This window comes from Spermophilus citellus (assembly GCF_964194105.1).
Source record: "Spermophilus citellus genome assembly, chromosome: 1".
NCBI lineage: Eukaryota > Metazoa > Chordata > Mammalia > Rodentia > Sciuridae > Spermophilus > Spermophilus citellus.
The window spans coordinates 73,678,533-73,693,590 of NC_138182.1; the positions used below are offsets into that span (position 1 = coordinate 73,678,533).

General features: G+C 35.2%; 1 protein-coding gene across 2 annotated transcripts in view; it reads left to right on the forward strand.

The window, feature by feature from the left end:
* MICU2 (mitochondrial calcium uptake 2) overlaps nucleotides 1-15,058 on the forward strand; it is a 113,194-nt gene that overhangs the window by 96,374 nt on the left and 1,762 nt on the right. For both annotated transcript variants that reach the window (XM_081304261.1, XM_081304262.1), the window contains 3 exons: nucleotides 7,356-7,453; nucleotides 10,896-11,067; nucleotides 14,417-14,525. In XM_081304261.1, coding sequence (XP_081160387.1) covers nucleotides 7,356-7,453; nucleotides 10,896-11,067; nucleotides 14,417-14,525 — 379 coding nt within the window. The remainder of the gene's footprint in view (nucleotides 1-7,355; nucleotides 7,454-10,895; nucleotides 11,068-14,416; nucleotides 14,526-15,058) is intronic.

The following is a 15,058-nucleotide window of genomic DNA, read 5'->3' on the forward strand; positions in this document are numbered from 1 at the left end:
ATGAATTTCATGATTTTTTTTATTTCTATAAGGAATACCATTGGGATTTTGATTGGTTTTCATTATAGAGGGTTTTTTTTTTAACCTCTTTCATTAAATTTATTCCCAAGTATTTTTTTTTTTTTTTGAGGCTATTGTAAATGGGGTGGTTTTCCTAGTTTCACTTTCAGCAGATTTGTCACTGATATACAGAAATGCCTTTGCTTTATGGGTGTTGATTTTATATCCTGCTACTTTGCTGAATTCATTTATTAGTAAAGAGGAAATCTTTTTTTTAAAAAATATTTATTTAAAATACTTTTTAGTTGTGGTTGGACACAATATCTTTATTTTATTTATTTATTTTTATATGGTGCTGAGGACCGAACCCAGGGCCTCACACATGCTAGGCAAGTGCTCTACCGCTGAGCCACAACCCCAGCCCCAAGAGGAAATCTTAAGAAAAACTAAAAAATACTTTAGCTGACTAAAAATTGAAACACAGCATATCAAAATTTGTAGAATACAATCAAAGCATTCCTGAGAGGAAAATTTGTAGTATGAAACGTGTACATTTAATATTGAAAATTAAGTAAATAATAATGATAACATCAGAAATCAGTGAAATTTTTAAAATCGAAGCAGTAAAAAAGATCATTGAAACACATGTCAGGATCATTGAGAAGATTAGTAAAATAAGGGCTGGGGTTGTGGCTCAGCGATAGAGCACTTGTCTAGCACATGTAAGGCCCTGGGTTCGATCCTCAGCATGACAAAAAATAAATAAAGGTATTGTGTCCAACTACAACTAAAAAATAAATATTAAAAAAAAAAAGATTAGTAAAATGAAGCTGGAGATATAACTCAGTGGTAAAGCACTTGCCTTAGCATTCATGAAGCCCTGGGTTCAGTCCCCATATTGGAAAAAAAAAAAGATTAATAAAATTGGCAAACCTCTAACAAGAGTGACAAACACTAATAACAGGAATTAAACTGGAGCTATCACTGCCAATCTTGCAGACATCAAAAGAATAATAGTTTTACATATAAATTTTTTAGTAGCTTTATTTTATTTATTTATTTTTATATGGTGCTGAGGATTGAACCCAGCGCCTTGCACGTGCAAAGCAAGCTCTCTACCACTGAGCCACAACCCCAGCCCTTTACACATAAATTTGACACCTTTGATAATGGGCCAATTTCTCAAAAAGCACAAACCACCACAACTCACCTAATAAAATACAAATATGAATAACTTTTAAGGAAATTTAATTTTTAATTTTAAAACTCCCTAAAAGGAAATCTCCAGGCCTCCAGAAGAATTATTGAATTAAGAGAAATAGAAGGAAGAAGGAAGAACACTTCCAAATTCTTCCTGTAAATCTAGGATTACCCTGATACCCACACCAGAATGAGTCAGTTAAAAGGTGGGGAGCAGAGTGGACTGGGGATGTAACTCAGTGATACAGTACTTGCCTGGCATGCATGAGGCCCTGGGTTCAATCCCCTGTACCACAAAGTTAAACTAAGAAAGATGACAAACCAATATACCTCGTGAATGTGTAAACCGAAATCCTTAACAAGAATTAGCAAATTGAATTCATCAAGATAGTAAAAAAAAAAATTATATATCATGATCAAGTATGACTTATTTCAGAAAGGTTCAGTATTCCAGAAACAATCATATTTAAAGCCTAGCATATTTAAAGGCTATAGAACAAAAATCACCCAATTTTAACAGTCTGTGTAGAAAAAGCATTTGACAAAATTTAACAGTCATTCATGTTTAGGTTTTTTTATATTAAAAGGGCTCATTAAAATATAAATGGGAGGGACTGGAATGGTGACTCAGTGGTAGAGCACTTGCCTAGCATGTGTGAGGCACTGGGTTCAATTCTCAGCACCTACATAAAAATAAATAAATAAAATAAAAATTTTTTTTAAAAAATGTGTGTATACACACACACACACACACACACACACATAAATGGGAATTCTATATAGGCAACTTGATCAAGAGCACCAATTAAAAAAAAAACTAACATGATGAAAAACTTATTTCCTGTCCCCTAAGGGAAGGGTATTTATTTTCATGACTCTTACACAACAATAGTGCTGAAAGTTCTAATCACTACAATAAGGGAACACAAAGAAATAAAAGACCTGTACTTGTAGATGACGTTGTCTCTCCAGAAACTCCTGAGGAATTTACTCCTATGCCCCCCCCCCCAAATAGAACAGTAACTAATCATTGCTTTTAGGAAGTTCACAGGATATAAACCATCTGTATAAAGAATCAAGCACATTTATGTATACTAGCAATGAATATCTAGACACCAAAATTTAAAATACAATGTTATTTACAATTCTAAAACAGTAATAAAGTATCTTCAGCAATAGCTAGTACACCTGGATATCTATATGGAAAAAAAATTGAAGTTGAACTCCTTCCTCACACCAAAAAAAAAAAGAAAAAAGAAAACTCAGATGGATCAAATATCTTAAAATAAGGACTACAGCTAAGGAATTCCTTTAAAAATATAGGCAGGAGCCAGGCACAGTGGTGCACGCCTGTGATCCCAGCAGCTTGGGAGGCTGAGGCAGGAGGATCTGAGGCAGTGAGGCTCTAAGCAACACAGTGAGACCTTGTCTGTAAATAAAATACAAAATAGGGCTGGGGATATGGCTCAGTGGTTAAGTGCCCCTGAGTTCAATTCTCAGTTACCAGTACCACCCTCACCCCCACATCCCCACCCCCCCCAAAAAAATATATATATATAATATATTTATATATGAGGGAATGTCATAAGATATTGAATTTGACAGTGGCTTTTTAGATGTAGCATTAAAAACAAGAAACAGCACTTCTCAGAAGAAGATATACATTCCATCAACAAATGTGAAAAAATGTTTAACATCTCTAGTAATTAGAGAAATGCAAATCAAAACTACTCTTAAGATTTCATCTCACGTCAGTCAGAATGGCAGTTATCAAGAATACAAACAACAATAAATGTTGGCGAGGATGTGGGGGAAAAGGCACACTCATTCAGTGCTTGTGGTACTTCAAATTGGTACAATCAATCTGGAAAGCAGTATGGAGATTCCTTAGAAAGCTTGGAATGGAGCCATCATTTGACCCAGCTATCCCACTCCTTGGTCTATATCAAAAGGACTTAAAATCAGCATACTATAGTAGTGCAGCCACCTCAATGTTTATAGCAGTTAAATTCATAATAGTTGAACTATGGAAGCAACCTAGGTGCCCTTCAGTAGATGAATGGATAAAGAAACTGTGGTATATAAACACAATGGAATATTACTCCGCACTAAAAGAGAATATAATGGCATTTGCAGGTAAAAGGATGGAGTTGGAGAATATTATGCTAAGTGAAGTAAGCCAATCCCAAAGCAACAAAGACAAATGTTCTCTCTGAAATGGATGTTGATCCATAATGGGGCCGGGGCGGGGGGGGGGGGGGGGACATGGGAAAAATGGAGGAACTTTGATGGGGCAAAGGGGAGGGAGAGGTGGGGAGGGAGTATGGGAGCAGGAAAGATGGTAGAAAGAGATGGACATCATTACCCTAGGTACATGTATAACTGCACATATGATGTGTTGCCTTATCGTGTACAACCATAGAAATGTAGAAGTTTTGCTGCAGTTGTATACAATGAATTAAATGCATTCTGTTGTCATATATACCTAATTAAAATAAATAATTAAGATTAAAATATTAGGTATAGTAGGAAAAAAGAATATGTTAATATTAAACTGCAATTATCTTTTGAGAGACAAACAAATGGCTAAAGAATGAAAAAAAGAGGGCTGGGGATGTGGCTCAAGCGGTGGCGCGCTCGCCTGGCATGCGCACGGCCCGGCTTCAATCCTCAGCACCACATACAAACAAAGATGCTGTGTCCACCGAAAACTAAAAAATAAATATTAAAAAAAAAAGAATGAAAAAAAGAAACAGAAGAAAAAATAAGATATTGGACTTCATCAAAATCAAAAGTTTTGTTCGCCAAAGGACACTATGAAGTGTAAACAGACGACCTATAAAACCTTGCAAATCATATATCTAATAAGAGTCTAGTATCAGAATACTTAAAGAACTCTTGCAACTCAACACCAGAAAAGCAACCCAATTAAAAAGCAGCCAAAGGACTTGAATAGACATTTCTCCAAGGAATACACAGGAACAGAAACAAAACATGAGAAGATGCTCAGCACCATCATTAGGGAAGTGCAAGTTAAAACTGTAGTGAGATTATCACAACATACCTAATCCATATAACTAAAATGTTAAAATGCTGACAACACCAAAGATTGTAAAGGTGCAGAGAAAAAAAAATGCAAAGATGCAGGTTACTTTTCTTTCGCTAGTGGGAAAGTAAAGTGATACTGCCAGTCTGAAAAATCCTGAGTATTTATTCCACAAAAATGAAAGCCTGTGTTCACCCAAAACCTGTACACAAATGTTTTAGCAGCTTTATTTGTAGTAGTCTAAAATTAGAAACAATTCAAATGTTCTTCAACAGGTGAATGGTTAAAAAGTATGGTAATCCATACCATGAAATATTACTCTGCAATTAAAAGAAACCAGCAAAAACCTAGATAATCTCCAGAGAATTGTGCCGAGGGGAAAAAAAAAAATGCCAGGGTTGAGGATTTAGCTCAGTTGGTAGAGTGCTCGTCTTGCATGCACAGGGCCATGCATTCAATCCCCAGCACCAAAAAAAAAAGGCCAACATTACACGTTATGTACTGTATTATAGCTTCTTGTCCTTGTTGCTGGGAGTCAAAGCCAGGGCCTCATGCATGCTAGGCAAGGCAAGTAGTTGTTCTATCCCAACCTGTTAATGTTTTTGAAATGATTGTATTATAAATATGGGGAATTAATAGCTGCCAGAGAGGCTGGAGTTACAGGTCAGTGGTAGAGCATTTGCCCAACCTGTGCTAGGTAGGTCCTAAGTTCTATCATCAGCAACAGAGAAAAAAAAAAGTTTTTAGAGGTTAGAGGGTGGAGCTAGAGGGAAGTTGCTGTAAGCTATAAAAGATTAAGTGAGGAAGGAAAGTCTCTCTGTTGAGTATATCAAGGTGTGATATTATACTATAGTTTTATAAGATGTCACCCTTAGGGGCTGGGGATGTGGCTCAAGTGGTGGCGCGCTCGCCTGGCATGCGTGCGGCCCGGGTTCAATCCTCAGCACCACATACAAACAAAGATGTGTCAACCGAAAAATAAAAAATAAATATTAAAATATTCTCTCTCTCTCTCTCTCTCTCTCTCTCTCTCTCTCTCTCTCTAAAAAAAAAATAATAATAATAATAAGATGTCACCCTTAGAAGAAACTGAGTAAATGATACCAGGGATCTTTGTGTATCATTACTTAGAATTTCAATAAAGAGCTAAGATTTTTTAATAAAAGTATGAGAACAAATGCATGGGAAGTATGTGTTTATTCCTTGGGTTGTGTGCTTATTTACAGCGAGTTTTTTCACCTTTTGCCTAATTTGTTTTTTTTGGTTTTTGTTTGTTTTTAGAGAGAGAGAGAGATTTCTAATATTTATTTTTTAGTTATCGGCGGACACAACATCCTTGTTTGTATGTGGTGTTGAGGATCGAACCCAGGTCGCACTCACGCCAGGCGAGCACGCTACCGCTTGAGCCACATTCCCCAGCCCCTAATGTTTCCTGCTATAGTGCCTTTGCTAAGTTGCCATGCCATATGTTTTTCCTTAGGCTTATACTCTGGTAGAACATGGATGAGATTCTCTTTGATACATTGCCCATATTACCTGGAACTAATTTATCTTTTTTCCCCCAGCCTGCAGGTACTGCATTTTGATCCACTGTTGTGTGTAGACTGTAGGGATAGAGGAGTTCAGCCAAATGCAGAGCTTGAATGAAAGGGTAGATTCATCATTATACAAAATATATATAAGAAGATTTGAAGTTGGTGTTGACATCTTATATACAAACAGAGATAAAAAATTGTGGTATAGCGGGGGTAGTAGAGGATAGGAAAGGTAGCAGAATACAACAGTTACTAATAGGGCATTATGTAAAAATGTGGATGTGTAACCAATGTGATTCTGCAATCTGTATTTGGGGTAAAAATGGGAGTTCATAACCCACTTGAATCTAATGTATGAAATATGATATGTCAAGAGCTTTGTAATGTTTTGAACAACCAATAAAAAAATTTAAAAAAAATTGTGGTATATATGTGTATTAAGAATTGTAATGCAAAAAAAAAAGAGTACATGTATAATGACATTAAAAAAAGGGTAGATTCTGTTCTCTCTGATCCCATTAAATATCCAACACCTGCTCTACCCCTCCAAGGCATATTCCGCCCTGAGGACTTTATTCCCTTAGTTAAACATAGTGATTTAGGAGCTTGTAAGCCCTTGAAGCCCTTCCTAATGCTGCTCAAGTCACTCCCAGCTGGCTAGGAGTGTCTACTGGAGGTTTTCCCTAACTTGTCTTAGGACTGTCTTCTCACCCCATTAACCTACTTTTCACTGAATTGAAGGTTTTAATGTAATAATCTCATATTCTCTTCTATTACTGAGAAGTAGGTTATAGAGGTAGAATTAGGAGACATGATGGAGATTCTATACCTGAAATTACTATTTCTTTCTCTGACTGCTCTTTTTTCCAAAGAGCACTTAAAATTGTACCCCCTTTTGGTGTTTGTTTGCTGCTGATAAATTTATTAGTGGTTTTATTTTTCCTTTGTTTCTTTCTTCTTCAGTTTCTTAATAAATAACACAATCTACTTCATTTATTACCTTTAATGGAATTATCACCAATTTTTTTAATATTTATTTTTTAGTTATAGGTGGACACAATATCTTTATTTTTATGTGGTGCTAAGGATCAAACCCAGTGCTTCATGCATGCTGGGCAAGTGCTCTTCCTCTGAGCGACAATCCCAGCTCAAATTTTCACCTATTGATTTGGGAATTAGGAAAAACAAGTGTTTGCAAGTATTTCTAAGGTTCAGCTAAAGCTCAAAGACTCCTGCTTTAATTTTCAGTGATATTAGAAAATATCTAGAGATCACATTTTGAAATTATATTTACTTTTCTGTTCTAAGCCCCCATTTTGGCCTGATCTAAGATTTTGCTTCCTGATGAAGACCATCTTGTATTTCTAGTCTTTACTATTTTTCTCCTGCTTGAACAAAGATGATAATGTAATAATGTCAGGCAAAGTAACATACAGAAGGAATGACTACATCGCTCTTTTTCACCTTTTATTTTTTCCTGCAAGAATCATTTCTGGACATTATACCAAAAGTTCTAGTCTACAGGTTTCATTTTTTGTCCTTGTATTTATTTGAAATTATTTAATTTTTTATAGGAACAAGTAATGAAAGAACCTGAAATTAACACAACCCTTCAGATGTACTTCTTTGGAAAAAGAGGAGAAAGAAAACTTCACTATAAAGAATTTCGAAGGTAATATAAATGTATTTATTTAGGAGAATGTTATGAAGTGCCGTGGCACATGCCTATAATCCCAGGGGCTTGGGAGGCTGAGGCAGGACCATCATGAGTTCAAAGCCAGCCTCAGCAAAAGCAAGACACTAAGCAACTCAGTGAGACTCTGTCTCTAAATAAAATACAAAACAGGACTGGGGATGTGGCTCAGTTTTCAAGTCCCCCTGAATTCAATCCCCAGTACTAGGGAAAAAAAATGTTATGCATAAGAAATGAAGAAACTGGGGCTGGGGTTGTGGCTTAGTGATAGAGTGCTCACCTAGCGTGCATGGGTTTGATCCTCAGTACCACATAAATGTAAAATAAAGATATTGTGTTCATCTAAAACTAAAAAATAAATATTAAAAAAAAAGAAATGAAGAAACTGAATATATTCATTTCTCAACACTGCAGACCAAAAACTACTATATGTGGGTCTATATGGCATTTTGTCTCTGAGAAATGAACCTATGAAGCATAAAGTTACTTATGCTCAAAATATTCTAATTTATTATAATAAGTAATCTGTTTTATGGAATATAATAATTCTTGTTAGTAATTTTGTGTTTGCAACTAAGAGACATGCCCCTGGTGTCAGTTTATTCTTAATGCAAAACAAAGCAACCCATCTTAAAACACAGACCATTTATTATGCCCATGAGTCCTCAGGTCAGTTGGATGTAATTCCAGTGGGGGCCAGGTTAGGTTGGTCTTGACTGGACTTACTCATTTGCAGTCTGCTGACAGGTTAGCTGATAGTGATCTCTTCCAAGGTTACCTCTGCTGAAACAACTTAGCTGTGCTCCACATGGTCTCTGATTCTCTAGCACAAGGGCTGGCCAGCTTTTTCTCAAAGGGCCAAATGGTAAATATGGTCTCTGTCACAATTGCACAACTCTACTCTTATAGTGTGAAAGCAGCCAAAAATAATACATTAACAAACAGACATGTCCAAATTTCAGTAAAACTTTACATGAACATTATTCTTTTTTTTTTTTTTTAATATTTTTATTTTTTAGTTCTCGGCGGACACAACATCTTTGTTTGTATGTGGTGCTGAGGATCGAACCCAGGCCGCACGCATGCCAGGCGAGCGCGCTACCACTTGAGCCACATCCCCAGCCCCATGAACATTATTCTTAAAGAACTTATTTAACTTCTCATTATCTGTAGAATGAGAATAATTTTATATATAGATAGATAGATAGATATAGATATATATATATACATATACACACACATGAATGTTTAAATATAGGATCCTGCTTAACTTCTTCCCAATGAGAGTAACTCCATACAAAACAAGATATGTGCCTCCTTGTGCCACTCCATTAACCAAAGTCCTAAAACAGATATCAGAAAGCAGTACAGAATGCTAGGGAAAACACTGATTTGGGAAACACAAGACTTGCATCTTGTTCAACTCAGTGGAGTTTAACAAAGACTTATTGAGTGCATACTATGTACTATTTGTCAGGCCATGTTCAAACATTGGGAACAGTCCCTTATAGGGACATACAGAAACATTTAAATGCATTGTAATCAATGCTTTCATAGATTAAGAGGTATTTTGGTAATGCAGAAAATCATTTAGTGTTCCCTGTGTTGAAGTTTGGGAGCAAATGAGCAGGGAAGGACCCCATTAAAGAGGAAGACCGTGAATTTATACACATACTAATATGTGCAGCTATTGTATGATGTTCTTCAAGTCAGTTGAAGAAGCCCATTAGCATCCCAAGGGGACATAAGCAAGAAAGCTCATACTGAGAATATGAGCAAGAAAGTGGCTCAAACTATCAAAAAGTGAAGTCACCTGGGCTTAATTAATGAGGAAAATGAAAAGATGGTTACATAACAACCTCAGCACTGTTAGCAGCTACTGTTGAATACTTACGACATGTGTGGCATTTTTCTAAGCATTTTATATATATTATCTTGCCTGTCCTTGTAAGGTGAGATAGGTGTTCTTCCCTTTTATTACTGGAACCAGTGAATATGTATCACCCCATTCATCAGCTCCATTTAGAAATAAGATGTTGTCTTTGATCTGTGTGTCTCTATCACTCTCACTTGCACTTTTTCTCTCTCTCTCTATCCAGTCACCAAATACTGTTAATTCTTTTCTCATCAATAATCTCTTGGATTCTTCTACTTCTCTCTATACCCATTACTACTACAGTTCAATCACTATCACCTTTCCTGTAGTAATGCAGCAGCCTCTGACAGGTCTCTTTGCTTCATGTCTGATCTATCAGTGCAAACTTAAAATGCTTCCAGTTTTAGATAATATTCTGCTTTGACCCATAAATAAACATGGCATTTTAAAATTTGTATATCCACTACATGCAGAAAATGTAGATAACAGACTTTTGCCTACCACATAGGAAGAAGCCCAAGATAAAACAAGTTTTTAAGGTTTGGAGGGAATTTTAAAGCAAATAATTGTTTACAGTGACAAATTTTCTCCCACTGCATTAGAATGTACCTCTTTTTTCACCCCATTTATTTTTATTTAAATTGTGACATGACAGTAAAGAAATTTTAACATGTAGAAAAGTGAGTAAAGAGATCTGTAACATATTAAAACTCATGGAAATAATAATACTTTTCACATAATTTAGTAATAAAACAAGTGCAGCATTTCTGGGTCCTAATCAGATATCCTTTCAACTTGTACCTTTCCCAGGAGCTATTGATGAAAGTTTCATCAATGTGCCATGTTGTTTTTATGAGAAAGGAATGTTGATCATATAAACATATGTTATTGTCCAAAAGATTATCAATATCTTTAGGAAGATCTTTCAATTCAAAGCCATTGGTTACGTATAAATTTTGATATCTGAAAATTTTTAGAAACTATTAATTATGATTAACATTCTAAAAGCAGTGCCCCTTAAACTTGTCTGATCATTGATAATGTTTGTATATTGGAAAAAATGTTTTTCATGGAATTTTATTTTCTTTGGATATATCAAAACAATTTACATAATTTTAAAATATTTATCAAAATGTAGATTGCCAGGGCTGGGGTTGTGGCTCAAGTGGTAGGGCACTTCCCTAGCATGTGCTAGGCACTGGGTTCGATTCTCAGCACCACATATAAATGAATGAATGAATGAATACATCCATCAACATCTAATTAAAACACACACACAAAATGTATATTGCCAGATATAATTTACACAAATAAGTTGAGTATGGGAAGTCAGAGATTGAATGAAGCAGGCATTGAACCTTACCAACTTCTCTGCATCTTCTTCCCCACAACCCTTTTTACAGCACTAACACTGTAACTGCTCACTATATCGAGACACCTGTCAATCAGGAGGTAATAATGAAGGCACTTTGAAGTCCTACTTACAATATTATGGTTGAATGCTATTAATTGCTTTTATCAATTTTTTTGTATTTTAATATTTAGATTTACAGAAAATTTACAAACAGAGATTCAAGAAATGGAATTCCTTCAGTTTTCTAAAGGTTTGAGTTTCATGAGAAAAGAAGACTTTGCAGAGTGGCTACTTTTTTTCACTAACACTGAAAATAAAGACGTTTATTGGAAAAACGTTAGAGAGAGGTTGTCAGCAGGAGAGGTTCGTATGCCCTTTTCATTTGCATGTGATGAAGATGAAATAAGTTAGCATTTTCTTTTTTATTAAAGTAACTTCTAAATTAACCAAGATTGTTCTTTTATGGAACTATAAAATTAAGTTGAAGAATATTTTCCACATACTGTTTTCCTATGAATGAACTATTAAGACAGATTTAGTATAGTAATCATGAGTTTACATTACCACTAAAGTTAGGAACAAGAATCTCCTCTTACCACTGTTATTAAATATATGTTGGAGGACCTTAGCCATTGCAAATAAGTAAGATTATTTTTTTAAAGAGTATAAAAATTGGAAGGTAACAGTTGTCTTTCCACTTGATGTGATTTTGTGCCCAGAGAATCCAGTCAAAAAATCATTAGAAACAATAATTCAAGTAAATGCCTATTGCAGTGCTAATATATTAGAAGTATCTGTCCTAGATACAAATTTCAAGTTAGAAAATGTAATGGGGTGTGTGATTTTTACTTTCTCTCTTTATGCTTTTATGTATTGTTTCAAAAACTATTTTGCGGCAGACATATAATTTTATATAACTTTTTTAAAAACACTATTTCTAATGTGAAAGAAAATATTAAACATAATGAAAGATCCCATCATAACTGAAATATAAATGTATAACAATTAGAAATACATCTAACAGTGGCTGGGGTTATAGTTCAGTGGTAGAGTGCTTGTCTCGCACACATGAGGCACTGGGTTCAATCATCAGCACCACATTAAAAAAAAATAAATAAAGGGCTGGGAACATAGCTTGGTAAGTGATTGCCTCACAGGTACAAGGCCCTGAGTTCAATCTCCAGCATCACAAAAATAAAATAAAAATAAAGGTATTGTGTTCATCTACAACTAACAAAAAAAAAAAAAAGAAAAAAATGAAGAAAGCTTTCTAATGTTGATGGCTATCAAAGAAAACTTATCTATATTATATATGGGATATATATATATATGTGTGTGTGTGTGTGTGTGTGTGTGTGTGTGTGTGTGTATAGTATAACGGCCACTCCTCCTTTAATAGGTCTATAAATATAATGACTTTATTACTTAGAACATCCTAGATTTACTGCAGTTACAAATTAACTGGTTATTTTAAAAAATATTTTGTTTTAGTTGTAGTTGGACACAATACCTTTATTTTATTTTTATGTGGTGCTGAGGATCGAAACCAGCATCCCACATGTGCTAGGCAAGGGCTCTACCGCTGAGCCACAACCCTAGCCCCTGATTAATATTTATTTAATAAAATAAAGCAAAGTCTAGAAATGTGTGAAGAGGATGTTCCCACTGTATAACACGATTTTGTGTATGTGTATGTACACGTGAAATAGTATACAAGTAGAATATTTCTGGTAGGATGAAGAGGTGTCAGTGCTTTATCTCTGGGGAAAGGAATTGAAGATTAGAAGAGTAACAAAACTTTTTCATTATTTATACTTTGTACTGCTTGAATTTTTATGTTCACAGCCAAATTGAGCCAGAACATTAGGGTAGGTTGCAGAAAGGCCAAAGAAAGTGCCCAGAGCGCAGCAAGACATATGTTTTACTGGGAAAAGCTTATGAGAGTTTAGTGACTGCTTCAAGAAGAGTTCAGTAGCAATTGGCTGAACACATAGCACCTCTGTCCCTCATTGTTTTGCCAAATAGTTTCTCCTCTCCCTCATCCTTTTTTGTCCAGTGGCAGCCAGCTGGATGAATAATACATATCCTTTCCACAATGCCCTCAGTTCTATACTAGTTCTCACTCAGGGAGTTTATATGTTAGGGTATAGAAGCAGCGACATAATCAGCATTAGCTTGCTTAGTTTGCTTCTATGACCAGTATCCCAAGGAGTAACTACCCTGATGTACACGCAGGCAAGTAGCTTTCTACAGATAACACTAACTTGCCCCAGTTCTCAATATGCATAAGAAAAAGCCAGTATCCTTCAAGATACTATGTATTTAGACATTAAGGGACATAGTGTTTTACCATCCCCCCTTTTCTTTAAGGATGCTACACGTTCATATTACTTCTTTAGAAACTTGAGTAAGACCACACATATGCAAAGAACATCATCCTGAAGTTCCCTACAAGTTCCCTTCACTTTTCTAAAAATAGTGAAAATGTTACTTTTAAGTTATGAATTTTTATACTTTTTACTTTAATTTTTTTATAGTTGTAGATGGACAGAATGTCTTTATTTGTTTATTTTTATATGGGCTGAGGATCAAACTCAATGCCTCACACATGCGAAGAAACTCTCTGCCGCTGAGCTACAGCCCCAGCCCTATACTTTCTACTTTTAATGGAAAAATTATCTTTTAATATTTTTTTGTTTTGTTTTGAGGGATTTCTTTGGGGTTTTTATTTGTCTGTTTCATAGTGTTGGAGATGGAATCCAGGGCTATACACGTGTTGGGCAAGCATTCTACCACTGAGCCATATCCCCAGACCTTTGTTTTTATTTGAAATGCATAGATTTTGAAGTCAGGTGGACGGAGGTCCACATCTAATTGTTCCACTTAATAGACCTGGTCAAATTACTTAACTCCTAAAGGATTACTTACCTAAAACTTTCGCTAAGATCACCAGAGTAAGTGGCAGAACTGGAATTTCAACCTAAGTCCATCTCCAAACCTAAATTATCTTATTCAGTACTATGTTCACTAGTAAAACTAAGCAGAAGTGGCCACTTAACAGACTGTGTTAGTTTCCTTGAGCTACCATAAGAAAATACCACCAACTGAGTAGCTTAAACAATACAAATGTATTTCCTCACTATTCAGGAGGAAGTCAAAACTCCAGCAGGGCTATTATCTGGTAAGGTCTTCTCAGCTTGCTCACAGCGCCATCTCTTTTTGTCCTCATACGGCCATTTCTTTGTGCCCACATAAGGAGACCTAGTATTCACAAGAGTGAATGAGCTCTGATATCTCTTCTTCTTATTGGACACCAATCTTATTGGATTAGGGCTCAATTCCTGTTATATATTCATCTCCTTACAGGCCCTGTTGCCAAAATAAAGTTACATTGGGGATTAAGGCTTCAAAATATGAATTCAGTCCATAACTCAGGGCCACCCCAAGGTTTACACTGTACAACTCGAGGAGACCCCATTCACACAGTCTCCAGTCTATACAGTCTACAGAGTGGCCCTACTAGTTATTCTCACACTGTTCTTAAATTCTAAAATCTTTAATTCTAGTATTATTCTGCGTCTTGAACTTTTTAATAGGCTTGCTTAGATCTAACTTTATAAGCTTTATGATAGAAAAGATGACTCACAATTATATTCATAAGATTGCTTAATGTTTTTATAAAATTGTAATAAAACCTCTTTATTTTTATTAGAGCATTAGTTTGGATGAGTTCAAGTCATTTTGCCATTTTACAACCCACTTGGAAGACTTTGCTATTGCCATGCAAATGTTTAGCTTAGCTAATCGACCTGTCAGACTAGGTAAGATATATGAATCATTTAATTTTTTTTTACTATTATTTTTTAGGCGGACACAACATTTTTGTATGTGGTACTGAGGATCGAACCCGGGCCGCACGCTTGCCAGGCGAGCGCGCTACCGCTTGAGCCACATCCCCAGCCCCTGAATCATTTAATTTTTATCATCCATAAGCTATTTCTGTTTTTCAACTAGATGATACCAACCAAGGAACCAGTTTTCAGCAAAATAATTTTCCTTTTATTTCTATAGTTATTCTAGATTTATAATATCAAAAAATTTATTCAACAGTTACTGTTTTGCTTTTGTTTCTCATTCTCCTAAAAAGGAAAGGAAATATTTAAATATGTGGCTAACATTTCAATTCAATTAAAATATCTTACTTAGACTTACAGTTACTCTTATGTCATTTCTAAACCAAATTCATTATTTGAATAAATTCATTATGAGTATTTTTGTATTTTAGTTCCCAAATAATAAAACCTTAGATTTCTTTTTACTTCTCATATAATGAAAATTTAGATTAATTCCACTT